This window comes from Mesoplodon mirus, assembly GCF_964341445.2.
Source record: "Mesoplodon mirus genome assembly, chromosome: 8".
Lineage (NCBI taxonomy): Eukaryota > Metazoa > Chordata > Mammalia > Artiodactyla > Ziphiidae > Mesoplodon > Mesoplodon mirus.
Window position 1 is genome coordinate 92,564,827 of NC_138984.1, and position 24,350 is coordinate 92,589,176.

Sequence of the window (24,350 nt, forward strand, 5' to 3'; positions counted from 1 at the left end):
CCTAACCACTGGACCACCAGGGAATTCCCAGTTTTTATTTATTTATTTATTTATTTATTTATTTATTCATTCATTCATTTATTCATTTATTCATTTATTTATTTATTTTGCGGTACGCGGGCCTCTCGCTGCTGTGGCCTCTCCCATTGTGGAGCACAGGCTCCGGATGCGCAGGCTCAGCGGCCACTGCTCACGGGCCCAGCCGCTCCACGGCATGTGGGATCTTCCCAGACCGGGGCATGAACCCGTGTCCCTTGCATCGGCAGGCAGATTCTCAACCACTGCGCCACCAGGGAAGCCCCTATATTTATTTTTAAATTTTCATTTTATTTGATTTTAGTTTTCTAATGAAATCATGTCTCACCAAATGCATTCCTTGCTACCACTGGGTGAGATTCCAGTGCATCACCAATTCCGTATTTGTTCACAGCGCGAACCCGGAAGATGTATTCATTTCCTTTGATAATTTTGGTGGTCGTAATGATGCACTCTTCCAAATTTTCAGACACCATAGACCATGCGATGCGGCTTGTCTCACGCTTTTCCACAATGTAGTGAGTGATTTTTGCACCGCCATCATCCGCTGGAGGCTGCCAGAGAAGAGTTATCTTTGTAGCAGTGACGGTCTTAAATTCAATTGGTCCACCTGGAGGTCCTGGTTTGTCTGTGAATGAAAAAACAAAATGGTAGATTAGTAAATTTTAAAAGGCTTCTAATTTAAAATTATTAAGTTTTAGGCAAACAAAATATGATGTGGGTCCGTATTCACCACCTACCAAGGATCTGCACTCTGATGGTGGCTGAGGCTGAGCCTATGGCATTCCTTAGTTTTAATTCATAGCTTCCACTGTTAAGGCGAGTTGTATCTTTGATGAGTATAGCTGCAAGGTCAGTGGTATTTTCGACACACACCAGTGCACTGGTTTGTAACTCTTTATCATCTTTATACCACTCAATTGTAGGCTCAGGTTTGCCAGAAATGCCAGCTCTGAGCTTCACAGATGTACCTGCTCTGTATTTGACAACTTCTGTATATTCTAGAGGCAAATCAATTACAGGTCCACCTGCAAGAAAAACGGATGAGAAATATTTAGAAAATCACAAGGATGAAATAAATAATTGCAACAACTTCAAAGTAAGCTCATTGGCCTTTATTAAATAATACACACGAAGTAGTTCTAATACTATTTATATTTTACATTTAATTTTACAAGCCACTCTTTTATCACAGATGGGGAAGAAAGATTGTGAGTAAGCTCTGTACCCCAGTGACACTGCACTAATTTCACAGGGACTTAAATGCCCTTGAAATGTATTTTAACATCTATCAGGTGTTTTATTCCAGTGATGCAGTGGGATATGGCAGTGGAGCATCATTGCAGAAGCTGAATTATATGTTTTCTTTTATTCTAGTTCTCCTTCCTCTGACTACCTCTGATTCTTTTTATTTTCCCTTCCCAGTTCACTGGTATCCAAGTGGGGGCATTTCACATCAGACCCTTGAATTCTGAATGATCTACTCACAGAGCTGTAAACTTCCCTGGACTGATTTTCTGCCAGGCTGCTTAAAATTTTTGAGAAACACAATTAATTTGACTTGCTTCACAGTCTCACAAATACTGACTCAGTGTCTACAAAGCCTGGTTCATAAAGAGAAGCCCTGGGATTCTCAGCATGAGGATGGGAGTGGATACTTTTGCCCAGATACCATAGAGACTCCTCCTTGAAAATGGGGACTTTTAGAAAAAGTGTCACAGGGTACCTAACTCTCATGAAATTTTAATTTTCAAAGCACTGTTGAGTTGAGTGTGCCACTTATTTTCCAGAATGGTCAAGTATGTGTATTTTGGACTGACAGCCATGTAGAGAGAATTCTGGAGTCTGTCTGAATACCCACCCTATCATTAATGAGCTGCTTGATGTTGGGGAAGTTATATAAGTGCTCTAAACCTCAGTTTCTCTTCTGTAAAATGGGCTTATCTTAAGGCTATTAGAACTAGGGGAGAGAATTCATGGAAAGTACCCAGTAAATGTTAGTGGCTGCTCATATTATCATCATTAATGCCTCTGTTTAGTCTTTCACTTATTTCAGAGGAATATTCTCTGGGCATTCAACCATGGTTTTAATTATTGATGCTGAAAATTTTAAATAGAAGAGTGAAAACACCAACTCATGTAATCAAAGCATCGTAAAAGGTTGAAGTCAGAAAGCCCTTTAGGTATTCTGTAGTCCAAATCTCATGTTTTACAGTTAAGCCAAGAGGCCTGGAGGGGTTATGGAATTTTCCTAAGACTCACAGCGAACTCATAATTTCTTCTAAAACTCTAACAATGTACATAGTAAAAGTTATCCTTAGGATTAGGACCACAAAAGTAAGACAAACTACTGAGTTAAATTGCTGTCGGGATTCAAACTGCTAATACTGCTTTTACCATAGGAATCGACGCATGTAATGGGGCCCGCAGCCTCGGATGGATTGCTGATGGAACCGACAGCATTTCTAGCGAAGACACGGAATTCATACTGGGAATTCTGAGTCAAGCCAGAGACAGTGAGTTGAGTCTCGGTAACATTGGTGAAGCTGGCCTTGGCCCATCTTCCATCTGGAAGGTCTCGTCTCTCAACCATGTAGCCTGTAATCTTGCTTCCTCCATCAAAAGCTGGTTGTTGCCATGAAAGGTTGACAGAGTTCTTTGAAACATCAGTGATACGGACATTTCTCGGGGGTTCTGTGGTAATGACAGGAAGCAGATTAGTGGCACTTATTTCAACATTATTTTGCTTTGCAGAAAGAAGGTTTGCATTTTTAAGTAGTGAGAACTGTCCTCCTTATGACAAATACATACCGCAGGCATCAATGGCTAGGACTGGTTCTGAAGGATGGCTGGGTTTTCCAATACCAGCAGCATTTTCTGCATACACCCTGAATTCATAGACAAGTCCAGCACTGATGGTTGTGACTGTGAAGTGAGTGGTGCGGATGACCATTTTGTTGGCTTTCTGCCATAAGATAGTGTTTCTGTCTTTCATTTCCAGGTGATAGCCTATAACTGCATTGCCTCCGCTGGACACTGGTTCATGCCAGCCCACGGTGATACTTTCTCGAGTGACATTAGTGACCCATGGTGTAGATGGCGGTCCAGGTGTTGCTACAAGAGAGAGAAATCCCACAGGTTAATACAGACATTTAAAACATTTATGTATATGGAAACCTGGGATCTTTGAAAAGTTTGACAACTTACTGTATGGTAGTTTGACAACCACACAAGCCGAATCTATGTGATCACTGATGCCAAAGCGGTTTTCTGCCTTGATGCGGAATTGGTATTCTTCTCCTGTGGTCAGTTTCATGACTTTAATCATGGTTCTTGCAACTGTCGCAGACACTTCAGTCCATACTGCAGTACTTGTCTCTCTCTTGAGTACAATGTAATTGGTAACCTGACTTCCACCATCATACTTAGGTGGCTCCCATTTGAGAGTCACGCTCGCTTCAGTTACATCACTAATCACAACAGGGCCAGTTGCGGGACCAGGCCTGTCCAGTATGATGATGTTAATGAAAGCTTTGGTTGTTCCACTGGAGTTGGCAGCAGTGATCTCATATCTTCCAGCATCAGCAGCAATGCTTTCTTTGAGATTGATGGTCAGGTTCTCAGCAGTAATTTCAGTGTTAAATCTCATGGTTGCTTTCAGCGGGACACCATCTCTCGATAATGTCACTTTGGGCAGTGGTTTTCCAGAAATTGGAATATCAACTTTAAGGTTTGAACCAGATCTAACATAGACGGTATGACTTGGGAAGTTCTTCATGTCAATTTCAGGTGGTTCTGAAAATAAGAGTATGTAAGGTGAAGGTGAAAAACGTTTTATTGCAAATTAATTTAAGTCAATGCAAATAAGTTCAAATTTTGCTTCTGCATAAAATTTGACATACCTAGCTGCTCCTTTACAAGGACAGGAAGCAGAAGCTCTCTTGGGTCACTCAGACCAGCTTGATTTTCAGCAAACACCCGGAAAAAGTATTCAGAATTCTCCCTCAGACCAGAAATGACATGATGGGTTGACTTTACCACTGCACATCTCACCCAATTTTCCTGTCCTTTTTCTAGTGCTTCAATGACATAATGTACAATTCTGCTTCCACCATCATGTTCTGGCTTCAGCCAGGCCAGGGAAACACTATCTTTGGATACACTTGTTACTCCAAGTTTTTCAGGTGGGCTTGGTTTTTCTAAGAAAGTAAAACATCAGAAGAAAGAGAAGTTATTACAACATTTTTTCCCCACATGTGTTCTTCCTGCATTGTGAAAAGAAATTTTTAATGAAGGCCACAGAGTTACTTTTATTTGAGTCTTTCTTACTTTTTATATGATCAGTTTGGCTTCTGAGCCAAGCAGAACTTTCCCAGGCTTTGTCATCTTATGTTATAGCATGTCATAGCATTCAAATCGAGTAAGTGTCAAATGACCAAATAAAATGATTAAATTTATCCCAAATTTATCATGGGTGTAGGAATGAGATGAACAATCTTGTCAGAAACACTATCATACAATTTCTGCACACACACTATATATGTTTATATATATATGTGCAGTCAAATTCAATTATACTTAAATTCAGAATATATTATCCAACTCCAGCTATGTAAATATCTACTTTTTTTTTTTTTTTTTTTTTTTTTTTTTTTTGTGGTACGCGGGCCTCTCACTGTTGTGGTCTCTCCTGTTGTGGAGCACAGGCTCCGGACACGCAGGCTCAGCAGCCATGGCCCACGGGCCCAGCCGCTCCACGGCATGTGGGATCTTCCCGGACCGGGGCACGAACCCACGTCCCCTGCATCGGCAGGCAGACTCTCAACCACTGCGCCACCAGGGAAGCCCCTACTTTTTTTAAACAATGAAAAACTTTCTCTAGTAGTAAGATTTCATTTTGTGCTATAGTATGAATTGTTCGAGGTGTGAACCAAAAGCATTTAAGATTAAACAATAATTAAAATGATTCACACTAGTCTAGGGAAATGAATATGGATATGTAGGTTTTCTTTGTTCTTAAAACATACCTGTTATTTTTACTCCTTCCTTCGTTTCAGCTGGTACACCAACACCAAATTCATTTTCTCCGGAGACTCTGAAGTAGTAAATCGCCCCTTCTTGTAAGTTGGTAATTTTGTAGGAGAGGCGGTTACAGTTGCTGGTCACTGAGACCCATGCTTTCTTACTGGCCTCCCGTTTTTCTATGTAGTAATTCTTCACTGGTGCACCACCATCATTTTCAGGAACATCCCAGGATAACACTGCAGACTCTCTGGTGACATCATGTACAGTAATACTGGCTGGAGGACCAGGAGAATCTAAAACTTTGACAACTAAGGTCAGTGAAGCAGCATTCAAAAGATTCTGAATTGTTAATGTGTATTTTCCAGAATCATTTCTGTTGGCATTTTCAATAGTCAGTGATGTACGAGAGTCTGTGGAATCAATATAAGCCCTAGTGCGGAGGTCAGTGTCTGGTTTGCTCCAGGAGACACTGGGCACTGGTCTTCCTCGGAAAGGCACAGTCATGGTAAAGGAGGCACCGGCCTTGACGATCAGGGTCTTCTTCATTTCACTGTCAAGATCAAATACAGGTTCTTCTTCTCTTTCCTTTGCTATCTGGGGATCGGAGCTATCACTGGGATCACTAGCACCGACCTTATTGATAGATCTTATTCTGAAAATGTATTCGGCTCCTGTGGTTAGTCCACTTATTGTGTATTCTGTGCCCCTTAAGTTCTGAATGGCAGTTTTCCAGTCAGTTTCATCAGATTTTTTAAATTCTACAGTGTATCCAGTTACTGGGGACCCACCATCAAATAAGGGCTTAACCCAGCCAATAGTTATATTGGTCTTGCCTGAGTCCATGATATTGGGTTTGGATGGAGGAGATGGTAAGAACACGGGATCTTCTGCCTGAATTAAGGGAGAGGTTTCACTTGGAAGGCTCAGTCCTGCAGCATTTTCTGCATATACCCGATACTCATATTCACATCCTTCCCGAAGTCCTGTTGATTTCACTCTCAGATCATAAACTGGTCTTTTGTTTACACGCACCCATCGTAGGCTGTTTTTCTCTCGCCTTTCAATTATGTATCCAGAGATTTCACTGCCTCCATCACTCTCTGGTCTTGCCCAGCAAAGTGTCATGAACTCTTTGGTCACAGACGTAATTTCCAAAGATGTGGGTGGACTTGGAACCGTAAATGGATCTAATGCCTTTATAGCCATACTCTCCAGGGGCTCGCCAACACCATATTTATTAACACTGGTTACTCTAAAGATGTATTCATTGCCCTTGAGCAACTTGGTCACTTTACAGGATGTTGTCCTTAACTCTCCTTCACATATTGTCCAAGCGAGGCGACTTGTCTCGCGTTTTTCTACAATGTAATAGTCGATAGCTGCACCACCATCTTCTTGGGGCGGTCCCCAAGAAACAGAGCATTTCTCAGCAGTGAGGCCAGTTATTTCAAGTGGTCCTGCTGGTGGGCCAGGCTTATCAAGTACCTTGCAATTAACTGCCAAAGACCGAGTTCCAGCAACATTCTTCAGTGTTAGCACATACTGCCCAGAGTCTCGTCGGACACAGTCTTTCACTGTTAGCAAAGTATTGTAGTCCGTTGAGACAATTTCTGTTCTTGCTCTCTCTTCAATTTCTACACCATCCTTGGCCCAGGAAATTACTGGCAGAGGTCGCCCTGCAATGTCTGCATTTATCTTAAGGACCTCTCCAGCTTTGACAACAATAACATCTCGGAACTTGACATCCATCATAATTCTTGGAGCCTCAACATCGTCTTTAACTGTGATAGGTCCAGTGGATTCAGATGGCTCACTAGTTGAGTCAGCAGCATTCCTTGCGAAAACCCGGAATTCATAACGCTGATCTTCAGTAAGTTCGGTTACTTCAAAGTATGTTTCTTGTACATTAGTAAAGTTGCACTTCAGCCACCGGCCATCTGGTAGTTCTCTACGTTCAACAATGTATCCGGTGATCCTAGCTCCACCATCATAATGTGGTTTAGACCATTTAAGTGACACTGATTTCCTTGTGATATTTGTGACTTCAGGTTGTCCAGGAGGGTCACAAGGGTCTCTTGCAGGGACTGGTTCACAAGACTTACTGCATTTACCAATTCCAGCAATAGTCTCAGCATATACACGATACTCATACATCAGTCCTTCATCAAGGCCGGAGACTTTCCTTTGAGTATCAGTGATGAGGCCCTTATTTGCTTTTGACCAAAGAATGCTGCTTCTTTCTTTATACTCAAGGTGATAGCCAAGTACTTGACTTCCTCCATCATTAACTGGCACTTGCCAGGTTACCAACATGGTGGATTTTGTGGCATGCACAACTTTAGGAGTACCAGGAGGACCTGGGGGGCTGAATGGATACTCTGCAACTACAGCTGAAGATGCACTGTAGGAGCTCTTTCCGTAGCGGTTTTCTGCACAGACACGGAACTGATACTCACTTCCTGTTACTAGACGAACTATTTTAATGGATGTTCTTGCAACTGCCTGTGAAACTACGTGCCATGTTGTAGAAGAGGTTTCTCTCTTTTCAACGATGTAATTGCTAATCTGGCAGCCGCCATCATATTCTGGAGGATTCCAAGAAATGGTTATATTGTCACAACTAACCTCATCAATATGTATAGGTCCGGGAGGTCCTGGTTTGTCAAGCACAATTATAGTAATAGGAACTGTTATGGACCCAGCACTGTTTGAAACACATAATTCATAAATTCCAACATCTTCCCTTGAAGCTTCCTTAATTGTTAGTGATGTTACAGTCTTTGAAGAAGAAACATTTACTCTAGTTGTCTCTTTAAGAGTCTGACCATCTTTTTTCCAGCTTACAGTAGCTTGAGGTCTTCCTTTAAATGGAACATCAATCTTCAGTTGGTCTCTAGCCTTTACATTGAAAGTATTGAAAGGAAGCTCAACTGAAGGCTTTATTTCAATATCTCTTGCAATTACTGGCACTCCAAGTTGTCTTGGATCACTTTTTCCTTTTTCATTAAGTGCAGCTACCCTGAAGATATACTCCTCTCCAGCAGTTAGGCCAGATATAGTTGCTTCTAGAGTCTTAACTTGTGTGCAGATGCTCCATTTTTCACTCCCTTTGGTCTGCATTTCAACTACATAACCGGTAATTTTGCTGCCACCATCACTTTCTGGTCTTTCCCACTTAATTGTAGCTGTGTTACGGGTCACATCAACAAGAGTTACTCTTCCAGGTGGGAGGGGTGTTTCAGAAACTTTAACAGGTTCAGTTGTTTCAGCTGGCAAACCAATCCCATATTCATTGGAAGCCAAGACTTGGAAGTAGTAAGAACATCCTTCTTGCAGGTTTTCAATCTTAAAAGTGTTCTTCGTGCAATTGTTTGTAACAGTAGCATACACTTTTCTTGTAGTTTCTCGTTTTTCGACGATGTAGTTCGTAATCTTAGCTCCGCCATCAATAAGCGGTGGTTCCCAAGCCAGTGTCACTGAATCTTTCTTCACTTCTCTTACGGTCAAATTCACAGGGGCACTTGGTGAGTCGAGAACTCTGACGTTAACAAAAGCAGTTTTAGAGCCACTGTTATTTTCTAGTGTCAGATTATACCGACCGCTGTCAAATCTGGTAACGTTATCAATTACCAACATTGTATATGAGCTGGTCACCTCAATCTGGGCCCGGTCAGTGAGAACGCCTTCTGCCTTTTCCCATTTAACTTCAGGTTCCGGTCGACCTTTGATAGTGACAAATAGGCGTAAAGTAGCACTTGCACGCAGAATGACCACTTTTCGGAGATCAGCATCCAGTTCTATTTCTGGTGGCTCTTGCCTCTCTTTAGCAACAACTGAACCAGGTATAGTTGCAGGTTCACCTACGCCTTCAGAATTGATGGCACAAATACGGAAGTTATATTCAGTATTTTCTTTAAGCTTGGTCACGGTGAACTGCTTTCCTTGTAATCCTGTTGGTGGAGTGCACATTGTCCATTCGGCAGCAGTGGCTTCTTTGACTTCAACAACATAGCCCTTAACAGGAGCACCGCCATCATAAATTGGCTTATTCCACCCCAGGGAGACAGAAGATCTGGAAGTGTCTGTCACTTTTAGATTACTTGGTGGTCCTGGTGGATACAGAACATCACATGCACGATAGAAAACAGATGGCTCACTAGGTTCACCCACACCAGCTGCATTTTCAGCAGCAACTCGGAATTCATAGGAATGCCCTTCAGTAAGGCCAGTTACCCTGAATCGAAGATCTGTTAGTGTTTTCTTGTTGCACTTGGTCCATCTAATGCCTGCCTTATCTCGTTTTTCAAGAATGTAGCCCTCGATTTCAGCACCTCCATCATCCACTGGGCGTGCCCATGTTACGACCATAGACTCTTTGGTGATTGCTGAGGCTTCAGGTGGTGAAGGAGGACCTGGTGGTTTATAAGGATTACAGGCTACAACAGGCTCAGATTCCAGAGGCTCTCCAATTCCATATTTATTCACAGCCATGACACGGAAAATGTACTCATTACCAGCAAGAAGTTTAGTGACTTTGTAGGTAATGGCCTGTACCTCAGTTGAAACCTGGGTCCAGGAGAGTCTGCTTGTCTCTCTCTTTTCAATGATGTAATGTGAGATATTAGCGCCACCATCTTGTAAAGGTGGGTTCCATGCCAGGTAACATTTTTCAGCAGTAACTCCAGAAACTTTCAGAGGCCCTTCAGGAGGCCCTGGCCTGTCAAGTACCTTTACAGTGATTGGTATAGACTTTGTACCACCCACGTTGCTGAGTTTCAGGATATATTGTCCTCCATCACTACGTATACAGTCTTTGACAAGAAGAGTTGTTTTCTGAATAGTAGACTTAATTTCCATTCTGGCAGCTGTTTCTTCAAGCTCTTTTCCATCTTTTGACCAAACAATATCAGGTATAGGTGTGCCACGGATATCAGCTTCAAGGACAAAAGTCTCTCCTGCGTGAACAACGATGACATCTTTATATCTGGGATCCAGTGAGGCATTTGGTGCATCAATTTCATCTCTTGCAGTAATGGCGCCAGTGCTTTCAGATGGTTCACTAAAGTTGCCAGCTGCGTTTTTTGCAATTACTCTGAATTCATATCTTTGGTCTTCTACAAGTCCACTCACTGTATATTCAGTTTCTAATACATTAGTAAAGCTGGCTTTCATCCAACGGCCATCAGGTAGATCTTTCTTTTCTACAATATAACCTGTTATTTTGCTGCCACCGTCATAGGCAGGTTTCTTCCATTTCAGTGTGACATTGTTTCTTGTAATAAAAATGGCTTCAGGGCGACCTGGTGGGTCACATGGATCACGAGCAACAAAGCATTCCGACACTTTGCTCGGCTTGCCAATGCCAACAATATTTTCAGCAGAAACTTTGAACTCATACTCAAGGCCTTCATCAAGCCCAGTTGTTTTGAATTTGGTGTCTTGAATGGGAGTCTTATTTAATTTGACCCATAAAATGCTGTTCTTTTCTTTCTGTTCAAGATGGTAGCCAATAACTTTGCTGCCTCCATCATTAACTGGCTCGTGCCACTGCACAAGCATTTGATCTTTTGAGACTGATGTCACAAAAGGAGTGCCAGGTGGTCCGGGTTCTTTAAATGGATATTGTACAATAACTGGTTTAGAATCCAAGGGGGCACTTTTTCCATACCTGTTTTCTGCAAAAATTCTAAACTGGTACTCGGTGCCTGTTTTCAGTTTGGTTATTTTAATTGTTGTTCTTGCAACTGTTGCTGATACCATGTGCCAAGTGGTGGTAGTTGTATCTCGCTTCTCTACAATGTAGTTGCTTATTTGGCAGCCACCAGTATAGGCTGGAGGTTCCCAAGATATGACCACAAAGTCTGCACTAACTTCATCAAACCGAACTGGTCCAACTGGAGGTCCAGGCTTTTCCAAAACGATAATGCTGAGATTTTCAGTTGCCGTACCTGCACTATTTGTTGCTGTTATGGTGTATTTTCCAAAGTCATCTTTGTTGCTTTCTATAATGTGCAAAATAGTTGATGTAGCTGTTCCCTCAACATTTACTCTTGTTGTCTGTTTAAGAGGCTCACCATCTTTGACCCATGAAATTTCAGGTCTCGGTCGGCCAATAACAGGAATTTCGATTTTAAGATCTTTTCCAGCTTGGACACTATATGTGTCAAATGGTAACTTAAAACTAGGCTGTATAGTCAAGTCCTTGGCTATGACAGGAACACCAAGCACTCTTGGATCGCTTTTTCCTTTCTCGTTGTAAGCCTTGACATGGAACTGATATTCTTGTCCAGAACTCAAACCAGTAACAACTGCATTGCAGACTTTGGATTCAGCCACGACACTCCATTTTTCTGTTCCTTTGGGCTGCATTTCAACAACATACCCCAGGATTCTGCTACCACCATCATGTTCAGGTTTCTCCCACATCAGCGATGCACTAGTCTGGGACACATCAGTGAGTGTGACCTTTCCTGGTGGGGAAGGAGGTTCAGCTGCTTTCACAGCATCAGTGGTTTCCACTGGAACACCAACTCCAAATTCATTTTCAGCCATTACTCTAAAGTAGTACATGGCTCCTTCTGTAAGATTCTCAACTTTAAAGCTTGTTTTGCTGCATTTATTACTCACATTAGCATATGCTTTTCTGGTTGACTCATGTTTGTCAATAACATAGTTCTTGACCTTTGCACCCCCATCAATGATGGGTGGTTCCCATATCAGGAGGACAAAATCTTTTCTCACTTCTTTGACTGCCAAATTCTGTACTGGTCCTGGGGTGTCAAGAACTTTCACAGTTACAAAGGCAGATTTAGATCCACTGCTGTTTTCCAGCTTGAGAGTATATTTTCCAGCATCATTTCTATCACAGTTATCTATTGATAGTTGGGTATAGTTTGCTGCTTTTTCAGTTTGGACCTTATCTGTGAATTCACCCTCCTCTCGAGACCAAGTGATCTCAGGTGTTGGGCAACCTTTGAATGGAATGTGAATTCTGACAGATCCACCAGCTCTTACAACAATTCCTTTCCTTAATTCAGAGTCAAGGTCAAGTTCAGGTGCTTCGAGTTTATCTTCTGGTTTCACAGTACCAGGAACTGATGTAGCCTCACCTAAACCAACTTTATTGAGGGCACAGACTCGTATTTTATACTCCTGGTGTTCAGTGAGTTTTGAAATTTCAAATCGAGTGGCTCTCAAGCCAGTCTGTGGAGTAACTATTTGCCATTCTTCTTCATCTGCTTTACAGATTTCTACTACATATCCCAGGATCTCACTGCCACCATCGTAGATGGGTTTACCCCAGGCAAGTGTAATTGAATTTTTAGTGGTGTCTACAATGTGTGCATTGATGGGGGGGCCAGGTTTGAACACAGGATCGCAAGCCTTATAATAAACTGTAGCTGGACTTGGTTCTCCAACTCCAGCAGCGTTTTCTGCAGAGACTCTGAATTCATACTCATGGTCTTCTGTTAATCCTGTTACTCTTAGACGCAAATCTGTAATGCGGCGTTTATTACATTTTATCCACCTAATGCCACTTTTGTCTCTTTTTTCTACAATGTAGCCAATAATCTCACTTCCACCATCACTATCTGGACGGCTCCAACAGATGGTCATGGAGTCCTTGGCAATGTTCGTGACTTCCAGGCTTTTTGGTGATCCAGGAAGCACAAATGGATTTTTCATGAGTACTGGTGCAGATTCCAAAGGCTCTCCAACACCGTATTTGTTGACAGCCATTATACGGAAAATATATTCATTCCCTTCTAAGAGTTTGGTAACTTTCAGAGAATTGGTTACAACCTCTGAAGCAACAACGGTCCAGGCAAGCCGACTTGTTTCTCTCTTTTCAACAACATAGTGAGAAATGTTGCTGCCACCATCTTGAAGTGGTGGAGACCATGTTAATGTGCATTTTTCAGCGGTGACTCCAGTAACCTGGACTGGCCCTTCTGGAGGTCCTGGTCTATCTAACACTTTTACGTTCACTGGGAATGACTTAGAACCTGCAACGTTGGAAGCTCTTAAAATATACTGTCCACTATCAATTCTAATGGCATCCTTTACAATAAGTAATGCCTCGAAATCTGTGTTCTTTATTTCACATCTAGCAGATTCTTCAATTTCCTTATCTCCTCTTAACCACTCAATGGTAGGTAGCGGCTTTCCGTGGACATCAGCTTCAAGCCTGAATGTTTCTCCAGCATTTACCACAATTGTGTCTCTGAATTTTGGATCCATTGAAATTCTTGGGAGTTCGACCTCATCCTTGGCAGTTATCGGTCCAGTACTGTCAGAGGGTTTGCTTATTGTGCCAGCTGCATTCTTTGCAATGACTCTGAATTCATATCTTTGATCTTCAGTAAGACCTGACACAGTAAATTGAGTTTCAATGACGTTTGTGAAGCTGGCTTTCATCCAACGACCCTCAGGCAAATCACGTTTCTCTACAATGTAACCCGTAATCATACTTCCACCGTCATATGCTGGTTTGGTCCATTGTAAAGTGATTTCATGTCTTTTAACTATTATTGCTTCTGGGGTTCCTGGTGGGTCACAGGGATCTCTGGCTACATAGCATTCAGAATTCTTGCTTGCTTTGCCTATACCAACAATATTTTCAGCATGAACTCTGAATTCATATCCAATGCCTTCTTCAAGATTGAGTGCTTTAAACTGGGTGTCATGAATAATAGTTTTGTTGACCTTTGTCCACAAAATACTATTTCTTTCCTTTCTCTCAAGGTGGTAACCTATGATTGGGCTTCCTCCGTTATTGACTGGTTCATGCCACTGTATAACCATGGAGTCTTTGGAAATGGCTGTGACAAATGGTGTGCCTGGAGGGCCTGGTTCTTTGTAGGGATATTGAGCTACAATTGGCTCAGATTCCAAGGCAAAGCTTTGTCCATATCTGTTTTCAGCGAATATTCTGAATTGGTATTCTGTACCAGTCTTCAGTTTGGTCACCTTGAGTGTAGTTCTGGCAACAGTAGCAGAAACAACATCCCATACTGTGGTGGTTGTATCTCTCTTCTGAACCATGTAGTTAGTGATCTGGCAGCCCCCTGTATATAATGGAGGTTCCCAAGACAAGGTAATACTTTCAGCACTGACTTCATCAAATTTAACAGGTCCTTTTGGAGGGTCAGGCTTATCTAGGGTTATAATTTCGATGGATGCTGTCTTCTGACCAACAACATTAGCAACTGTGATTCCATAATGTCCACTGTCATCCTTATGAGTTTCTTTAATACTGAGTATGGTGAGGTCAAGTGAATCAGTAACATTGATTCTTGTAGTCTGCTTCAGTGGAAGACCGTCTTTAGTCCAGGTAATGGTTGGCTTAGGACGTCCAGAAATTGGCACTTCTATTTTCAAATCTTGGCCAACCTGCACACTATAATTGTTAAATGCAGGTCTTACATCGGGCTCAATGACCAGATCTTTGGCAACTATTGGAACTGCAAGAGACCTAGGATCACTTCTTCCCTTTTCATTTACAGCCACAACTCTAAAAAGGTATTCTTCTCCCTGAGTTAGGTTGGTAATTATGGCTTCAAGGGACTTGACTCGAGCACACTCTGACCATTTCTCATGGTGTTTAGCTTGCATTTCCACAATATACTGAATGATTTTACTGCCGCCATCATGTTCAGGCTTTGTCCAACTCAAAGAGACACTGTTTCTGGTGACATCATCCACGGTTATTTTTCCTGGAGGTTGTGGGACTTCTGCAACCTTAATTGGATCATCAGTGTGGGCAGAAAGGCCAATACCATACTCGTTCTCAGCTGTGACTCTAAAGTAGTAACTGCAACCTTCTTGGAGTTGATCGATTTTCCAAGAACTCTTATGGCAATTTGTTACAACTGCAGCGTATGATTTCCTTGTGGCTTCACGTTTCTCAACAATGTAATTTTTAATTTTGGATCCTCCATCCAACAAAGGAGGTTCCCATGTAATTGATACTGAGTCTTTGGTGATTTCTGTGACTTTCAGATTAACAGGTGGACTTGGTGTGTCCAGGACTCTCACAGTAACAAAGGCAGTCTTTGTCCCACTGCTGTTATCTAACGTGAGAGTATATTTTCCACTATCATATCGGTTGACATTGTCAAGAACAAGAGAGGTGAAGCTGCTAGTGCTGTCGATTATAGCTGCGTCTCGGATTTCACCATCCACCTTTTCCCATTTAACTTCTGGTGTAGGACGACCTCTAATAGGAACAAATAACCTTAAGGAGCCGCCTGCCCTTATATTTATAATTTTCCTTAGTTCTAGGTCAAGATCAATGTCTGGTGCTTCCAATTTTTCTTCAACTATAATAGGTCCAGGGACATCGACATGTTCTCCAACTCCAGCTTTGTTAACGGCACAGATACGGAAATTGTACTCATGCTTTTCCAACAGCTTCTCGACTTCTATATTTGTTTTATTGACTCCAGTCGGTGGAGTGCACATTGTCCATTCACCAACACTCACGTCACATTTTTCAACAATGTATCCTTGGATTTCACAGCCACCATCATATATTGGTTTGCCCCAAGAAAGGAAGACGGAAGATCTGGTAATATCAATGACTTTAGGATTGTTTGGAGGTCCTGGTTTATAAATAGGATCACAAGCCTTTTGGTAAGCAGAAGGTGGGCTTGGTTCACTGAGTCCAGCAGCATTCTCAGCTGAGACTCTGAATTCATAATTGTGATTTTCTAAGAGTCCAGTTACTCTCAAGCGCAGTTCGCCAATCAGACGTTTATGGCATCTTGTCCATCTGATGCCCTCTTTATCCCGTTTTTCAAGAACATATCCAAGAATTTCACTGCCACCATCAGATGCTGGCCTTTCCCATACAACAACCATTGAGTCCTTGGTCACCGCTGTGATTTCTGGAGCTTTTGGTGCATCTGGCACTACAAATGGATTCTTGGCAATTACTGGCTCAGATTCAAGAGGTTCGCCAACACCATATCTGTTGACAGCCATTATACGGAAGATATATTCATTGCCTTCAAGAAGCTTAGTAAGCTTGCAGCTGAGAGTTTGCACATTGTCATCAACCACAGTCCAAACCAAGCGGCTGGTTTCTCTCTTTTCCACAATATAATTTATGATATCACTCCCACCATCTTGTAGTGGGGGTTTCCAAGCGAGTGTGCATTTTTCTGCTGTAACTCCTGATATAACAATAGGTCCTTCAGGTGGCCCTGGTCTGTCAAGAACTTTGACATTTACAGTGACTGATATCTCTCCTGCAACATTTTTGGCTTTCAGTATGTAATTTCCACTGTCAACACGTATTGCATCCTTTACATTGAGACTGGTGGCAAAATCAGTGCTCTTTATTTCTAATCGAGCTGTATTTGAAAGCTCCTGATCACCTTTTATCCACTGAGTGGTTGGTACTGGTTTGCCATAAATATCTGCGTCAATGTTGAATAACTCACCAGCGTGAACCACAATTGTGTCTTTGTATTTTGGATCCATACGAATTTGTGGTGGTTCTACCTCATCTCTTGCTGTTATTGCTCCTGTGCTTTCTGAAGGCTCGCTAAACACTCCTGCAGCATTTCGAGCTATAACCCGGAACTCATATCTGTGATCTTCAGCTAGGCCAGTTACTTCAAACTGAGTGTCAATGACATTTGTAAAACTGGCTTTCATCCAGCGGCCCTCGGGCAGTTCTTTCTTCTCAACAATATAACCAGTGACCTTGCTTCCACCATCATATGTGGGTTTCTTCCACTGAAGAGTCACAGAATTCCTTGTGACAATGATTGGCTCTGGCCTTCCTGGTGGATCACATGGGTCACGGGCTACGTAGCTTTCTGACACTTTACTTGGCTTGCCGATGCCCACAATGTTCTGTGCGGAGACTCTAAATTCATATTCAATGCCTTCGTCGAGGCCAGTTGTTTTAAACTTGGTTTGAGGAATGGGTGTCTTATTCAACTTAACCCAGAGGATGCTATTTCTCTCCTTGCGTTCTAGATGATAGCCAATGACTTTGCTACCTCCATCACTGACTGGCTCGTTCCATTGTACTTCCATACTGTCCTTGGAGGAGAGCGTTACGAACGGTGTGCCAGGAGGACCAGGAACTTTGAATGGATACTGGGCTACAGTAGGCTCTGAATTGAGGTAGGTACTCTTTCCATATCTGTTTTCAGCTGCAATCCTAAACTGATATTCACATCCAGTCTTTAACCTGCAAGCTTTTATTGTTGTCCTTGCAACAGTAGCCGACAGAATTTGCCAGGTGGTTGTGGAAGTGTCCCGTTTTTCTACGATGTAATTATTGATAGAGCTTCCACCATCATACTTAGGTGGGCCCCAGGAGAAAGTGATACTATCAGCTGTCACTTCATCCATTTTAACTGGTCCCGTTGGAGGCCCTGGTTTGTCAAGAACAATAACATTAAGGGTTTCAGTAGCTTCACCGGCTGAGTTAGTCAGTTTAATTACGTAATGTCCAACATCTTCTCGGCAGGCTTCCTTTATCGTCAGTAGTGAGTTATTTTCTGTGCTCTCTGCATTTACTCTGGTTGTCTGCTTCAGTGGTACATCATCTTTATGCCAGGTTGCAGTTGGCGAAGGGCGTCCAATGAATGGAACGTCGACTTTCAGATCTTCACCTGCCAGTACAGTGAAAGTATTGAACAGAAGTTTGAAGGCTGGTGGAATGACAAGATCCTTGGCAACTACTGGCACACTCAGTTGTCTCGGATCACTGATGCCCTTCTCATTCTGAGCGGAAACACGGAAAGAGTATTCTTCACCCTGAATTAATCCAGTAATAGTGGCTTCGGTGACTTTGACTGTGGCACATGTGGTCCATTTGTCACTGCCTTTGCTCTGCATGTCTACAATGTAGCCTAGAATTCGGCTGCCTCCATCATGCTCAGGTTTCTCCCAAGAGAGTGACACGCTATTTCTTGTGACATCCACCAAAGTTATTTTTCCTGGAGGAAGAGGTCGTTCTGATGCTTTCACAGATTCTGCGGTTTCAGCAGGCAGCCCGATGCCATATTCATTTTCAGCGAGAACCCTGAAGTAGTAACTACAGCCTTCCTGAAGCTGGTCTACCTTCCAGGAAGTCTTGTGGCAATTTGTTGCAACGGTTGAATATGCTTTCCTTGTTGATTCCCGCTTTTCAACAATATAGTTACTTATATTTGAACCTCCGTCAAGAAGAGGAGGCTCCCATGTCAGTGTGACAGATGTCTTAGTGACCTCCTTTACCTTCAGATCCTGTGGAGGGCCTGGTGTATCCAGTACTCTGACACTGACAAATGCAGACTTGCTGCCTGAGCTGTTTTCTATAGTTAGTATGTATTTGCCACTGTCGAATCTGTTTACGTTTCCAACGATAAGCAGGGTGTAAGAGCTTGTGGACTCAATGCTAGCTTTATCTAAAGATTCTCCGTGTTCCCGGGTCCACTTCACCTCAGGTACTGGCCTTCCTTTAATTGGAACGAAAAGTCTCAGGGTACAACAAGCTCTTATGGTAACAACTTTGCGCAGTTCAGCGTCCAGTTCAATCTCTGGAGGCAGCATCCTGTCTTCAGCCTTTGGAGTTCCAGGAACAAGTGCAGGTTCCCCAATGCCTTCAGAATTCATGGCATAGATGTGGATTTTATATTCCTGGTTCTCTGTGAGGTTGGTGATAGTGTAAGAAGTTGCCTTGAGCCCGGCTGGTGGAGTGACAATATGCCATTCATCTTCTTCTGGCAGGGCGATCTCAACCATATACCCAGTGATTTCAGAACCACCATCATAGATAGGTTTGTTCCAAGCAATTGAAATGGATGATCTGCTTGTATCTAGAACACGTGGGTTACCTGGCGGGCCAGGTTTAAACACAGCATCACAAGCTTTATAAAATGGACTGGTAGCACTCGGTGCGCTGATTCCAGCAGCGTTCTCAGCCATGATCCGGAACTCATATTCATGTCCTTCTGTCAGTCCAGACACTTTATATCTTAAATCAGTGAGAGTCTTTTTGTTGCATTTCACCCAGCGTTGACCAGCTTTATCACGCCGTTCCACAATATAATTGATGATTTCGCTGCCACCATCAGAGTCAGGATGTCCCCAGCAGACAACCATGGAATCTTTACTAATAGTTGTAACTTCAGGATTTTGGGGTGGATCAGGAGGTCCATAAGGATCTAGTGCAAGCACAGGCTCTGATTCCAGTGGCTCTCCATCTCCATATTTATTTACAGCCATCACACGGAATATGTATTCATTGCCTTTTAAAAGTTTAGTGACCTTTAGTCTTGTTACTTGGACTTCTGAAGCTACATTTGTCCATGCCAGTCTGCTGGTTTCACGTTTCTGAACTACATAATGATCAATTTTGGCACCTCCATCGTCCAGTGGAGGCAACCATGACAATATACATTTTTCTGATGTCACTTCAGATACAGCTAAAGGTCCTTCAGGTGGGCCTGGTCTGTCAAGAACTTTGACATTGAAAATATGTTTAGCAAAACCACCAGGATTGGTTGCTGTAAGGGTATAGGCACCGCCATCCCGTCTTAGTGAATCCTTGTTTACCAGATTAGTAGAGAAATCTGCCGTTTTAATTTCTAATTTTGCTGTGTTTTCAAGCTCCTTTCCATCTTTGGTCCATTCCATTGTTGGAGGTGGGCGACCTGAAACATCAGCTTCCAGCTTGAATGCTTCGCCTGCTTTTATTATAATTGTGTCCTTAAATTTGATATCCACCATTATCCTTGGTGCTTCAATGTCGTCCCTGCATGTGATAGCATCTGATGGCTCAGATGGTGGGCTAATAGCACCAGCAGCATTTTTGGCAATCACGCGGAACTCGTATACGGCATCTTCTGTTAGTCCGCTGACTGTAAATTCATTCTCCAAAATGTTGCTGAAGTTGGCTTTCAGCCACCGTCCATTAGGAAAATCTCTCTTTTCAACTATATAACTGGTAATTTTAAAACCTCCAGTATATTCAGGCTTAGCCCATTTAAGGGTCACTGTGTGTCTAGTAATATTTAGAGGAACCGGTTTCCCAGGTTGGTCAATGGGATCCAAAGCTAACATAGGTTCAGATGGCTTGCTCGGCTTGCTTTTGCCAGCCATGTTTTCTGCGATCACTCGGAATTCATAAGCAATACCATCTGTAAGTCCACTTGATTTGAAAATGTTGCCTGGTACTAATGCTTTGCTCACAGCCTGCCAGAGAATACTATTTCGTTCTTTTCTTTCAATGTGGTATCCTAAAATGGGGCTTCCACCATCAGAAAGAGGCTCATGCCAGCTGATTGTTATTGAATCCTTGGTAACTGCAGTTACCTGAGGGGTACCAGGAGGCCCAGGAACCTTAAATGGATAGTTGGCAACTACAGATGCTGATGTGATGCTTGGTCCAACTCCGTATCTGTTTTGAGCTTTTACCCGGAATTGATACTCCACTCCGGTAGTAAGGTGAGTGGCTTTGTAGGTAGTGCGTATAACGGTGGTTGCTAACTCAACCCATGTGGTACTGTCAGTCTGTCGCATTTCTACTACATAGTTGCTTATGGGTACACCTCCATCATTCTCAGGTGGGTCCCAAGAGAAGGTGACAAAATCAGATGAAACTTCATCAAATTTGATTGGTCCAGTAGGTGGCCCTGGGATATCATGGACTTGAATGGTGATGACATCACCAACCTCTCCCACAATGTTCCTTGCTGTTAATGGGTAGGGCCCACTATCACTTCTTACACACTCGTTGATATTTAAGATGGTTGAAGTTGCTGTGTTTTCAAAATTAACTCTCTGGGTTTGTTTAAGAACCTGGTCTCCTTTCTTCCATGTAACTGTGGGCTTTGGTCGACCTAGCACTGGAATTTCAACTTTGATGTTGTCACCAGCTTTAGCAATGACTAATTTTTGATAAATGCCATGGAGATCCAATTCTGGAAGCATTGTCTGCTCCTTAACAACGACGGGTCGGCTTTCTCTAGGGGCACTTCTCCCTGCACTGTTCACTGCCATCACTTGGAAGGTATATTCTTCCCCTTCAGTTAGATTCTTCACAACACATTCTAACCCCTTCATGGTTGTGATGTGGGTCCACTGATCAGAGCCTTTTCTTTGGGCTTCGATCACATAGCCAGTGATCTTACTGCCACCATCGTGCTTGGGTTTAGGCCACGCCAGGCTGACTGTGCTCTTAGTTATGTCCATAATGTTAAGACTGTCTGGTGGTAATGGTACTTCGGAGGCTTTTACAGGCTCTGTTGTTTCTGTCGGCTCACCAATTCCATACTCATTTTCTGCCATCACTCTGAAGAAGTATTCACATCCTTCAGACAAGCCAGTAACTTTGTATGTGCATTTATGGCACTTAGTGGTGACCGTGGAGTAAGATTTCCGTGTTGCTTCTCGTTTCTCCACAATGTAGTTTGTTATATGTGAGCCCCCATCTATCAGTGGGAGGTCCCAGTGCAGGGTGACACTCTCCTTTGTGATGTCAGTAGGCCTCAGGTTAAGGACAGGTCCTGGTGTATCCAAGACTCTGACATTAACGAAACCACTTTTCTTCCCAGCGGGGTTTTCAATGGTCATCACAAATTTACCGGTGTCATATCTGTTACATTCTGGGATGATCAGGAGCGTGAACGACTCTGTACTTTCAATGTTAGCTCGGTTTTTAAGGTTGATATCATCTTTGGTCCATGTCACTTCAGGAGCAGGACGACCTTTAATGGGCACAAATATTCTAATACTGAGTCCTGCTCTCACAACAAGGGTTCTTCGAAGCTCAGCATCTAGTTCGAAATCAGGAGCCATCTCCCGTTCTACGATTTCAACATTTGAAATCACTGCTGGCTCCCCAACACCTGCATCGTTCATGGCACTGATTCTAAAATTGTATTTTTCTTTAGTCTGAAGATCAGGGACGACAAACTCGGTAATTCTGAGGGTGGTTCCTGTCGTATCCTTTATCCAGGCATCATCTCCTACTTTTTGATGCTCTACGACATAGCCAGTGATTTCAAGCCCACCGTCATAATGAGGCTTGCTCCATGCCAAAGAAGCAGATTTCTTGGTGGTATCAGTGACACGTGCATTTGAGGGTGGTCCTGGGGGATCTGAAAAGGAAACAAAGGCACAAAAGTGTTAAGGGTTTGGCTTTTGTATAAATTATATAAAATATTGGCACTCCCAAATGAGCTGTATTGAAAAAGATAAATACTAACATGCTACATCTTTCATTAGAACAGGATTTGAAGTATCACTAGGTGGACCAATTCCTGCTTTGTTCTCTGCACTGACACGGAATTCGTAGGTGTTTCCTTCTTGCAGTCCTGTTACTTTGCATCTGAGATCAGAAACTGGAGTCTTTGTTGCTCTCACCCATCGCAAGCCTTTCTTCTCTCTCCTTTCTACATGATACCCTGTGATCTCACTGCCACCATCATCAACTGGTCTTTTCCAACTGACAGTGGCAGTGTTTTTAGTGACATTGGACACCTCTGGTTTTCCAGGGGGGCCAGGTGGACCTGAAAAGAAAGCAAATTTATGAGAAATCTATGATTTCCTAAATTCTGCTGCAAATGCTTACATGTCAATTCCTTTATGTGTTCTACGTACCAAATCTGTCTACCATCTTGACAGGTTCGGACTGTACGGGTTCCCCTTTGCCATACTGGTTTACAGCTGAGACCCGGAAGAGGTACTCATTTCCCTGGATAAGTTTGGTTGCCACATGCCTGCAAGACTGAATATCTTCGGCAACCACTGTCCACAAAAGTCGGCTGGTTTCTCTCTTTTCAAGAACATAAGACTTAATTGGTGAGCCGCCATCTTCTAAGGGAGGTGTCCATGTAAGCGTTGCTTTTTCAGCAGAAACATTACTGACTTCGATCGGACCTGGGGGACCAGGTACATCGAGGACTGTCACCTTCACGTACTCCTCCTTTGTGCCAAAAGCATTGGTAGCAGTGATGGTGTATTCACCAGCATCTTTTCTAGTGGCATACTTGATAGCAAGCATGGAAGATGTTGGGGTTGAAGTTATCTGAACGATGTCTGATGGTCTGATGTCTTTTCCTGCCCTGGACCAACTTGACTTTGGAAGAGGCTTGCCGAGAATGCTAATGGCATTCAAAACAATGGTGTCATCTGCTTTAACTGTTAGCCCATCCTTTATTGTGGGATCAAGGACAATGGTTGGTGCCTCTGCAAAGAAAAAAAGAACATTTTAATCAGAAAAGGAAGGACGCTTAATTTACTATCGTTTATGTGCATAAAAAGTAAAATAGACCTACCATATTCATCCTTGCAAATAATGGTTCCTGTACTTTCTGATGGAGCACTGATAGCACCTGCTGTATTCTTTGCTCTAATTCTGAATTCATATTTTCCACCCTCAACAAGGTCAGTAACAGTAAAGGCACAATCTGGGACATTAACATGGTTGGCTTTCATCCAAGACTTAGAGGGAAGATCTCGCTTCTCCACTATGTATCCAGTCAACTTATGACCACCATCATATTTGGGTTCAGTCCAAATGAGAGTCACTGAATTCCTTGTTACATTAATAACCTCAGGTTTGCCAGGAGGATCTAAGATAAAGCAAAAAACAGATAAAGAAACCCAGTCAAACACACACCAATGTTCTCTTCATGAAGAAAATACACGTGGATTTTGCTTTGTATAATGACTTACCAATTGGATCAAGTGCCACAACTGGCTCTGATGGCAGGCTTGGCTTGCCTACTCCTGCTAAATTGATTGCCATAACTCGGAATTCATATTCCAGACCTTCAGTTAGTCCTGTCACTTTGAAGTCTTTCATCCTAACAGGAGTCTTGTTAGCCCTCTTCCACAAAAGGCTATTTCTTTCCTTGAACTCGATATGATACCCTACAAAAGATCCAGTGATGTGTCAATTCACATAGAAAGTACAAATGTAGCCTGATTTTTAAATACATACATACACACACACATGCACGGAACAAGTAATCATTCTTGCTTGTATGTATACTTTTGTTACCTAGGCATAGAGCCATTTTTTCCTCTTGGAATAGACATTTATTGCACCTTCTATCAAAAAACTTTAACTTACAAAAATAGATATCATTAAGAAAGCCTTTATTAACTATTACATTAGGAGGTTTTCATTGAAATTAAGCATTAGCTTAATGAATTAGCTTAATGCTTCATGTACTGAATGCATAATGAACTGAAAAAAGGAAAATACATTTTTGTATGTGCAGATAGTGCTATAAATAAGGAGCACAGATTCAACTTGTTTTCAGGGAGGAAGA

General features: G+C 42.5%; 1 protein-coding gene across 1 annotated transcript in view; it reads right to left on the reverse strand.

The window, feature by feature from the left end:
* Positions 1-24,350, reverse strand: part of LOC309809376 (titin) — a 299,194-nt gene that overhangs the window by 28,255 nt on the left and 246,589 nt on the right. Inside the window, exons 288-298 of the mRNA XM_082630429.1 lie at positions 23,749-23,946; positions 23,349-23,645; positions 22,672-23,259; positions 22,278-22,580; positions 5,064-22,169; positions 3,939-4,235; positions 3,244-3,831; positions 2,848-3,150; positions 2,434-2,730; positions 777-1,064; positions 365-664 (exon numbers count right to left, since the gene is read on the reverse strand). Coding sequence (XP_082486555.1) covers positions 365-664; positions 777-1,064; positions 2,434-2,730; positions 2,848-3,150; positions 3,244-3,831; positions 3,939-4,235; positions 5,064-22,169; positions 22,278-22,580; positions 22,672-23,259; positions 23,349-23,645; positions 23,749-23,946 — 20,565 coding nt within the window. The remainder of the gene's footprint in view (positions 1-364; positions 665-776; positions 1,065-2,433; positions 2,731-2,847; positions 3,151-3,243; positions 3,832-3,938; positions 4,236-5,063; positions 22,170-22,277; positions 22,581-22,671; positions 23,260-23,348; positions 23,646-23,748; positions 23,947-24,350) is intronic.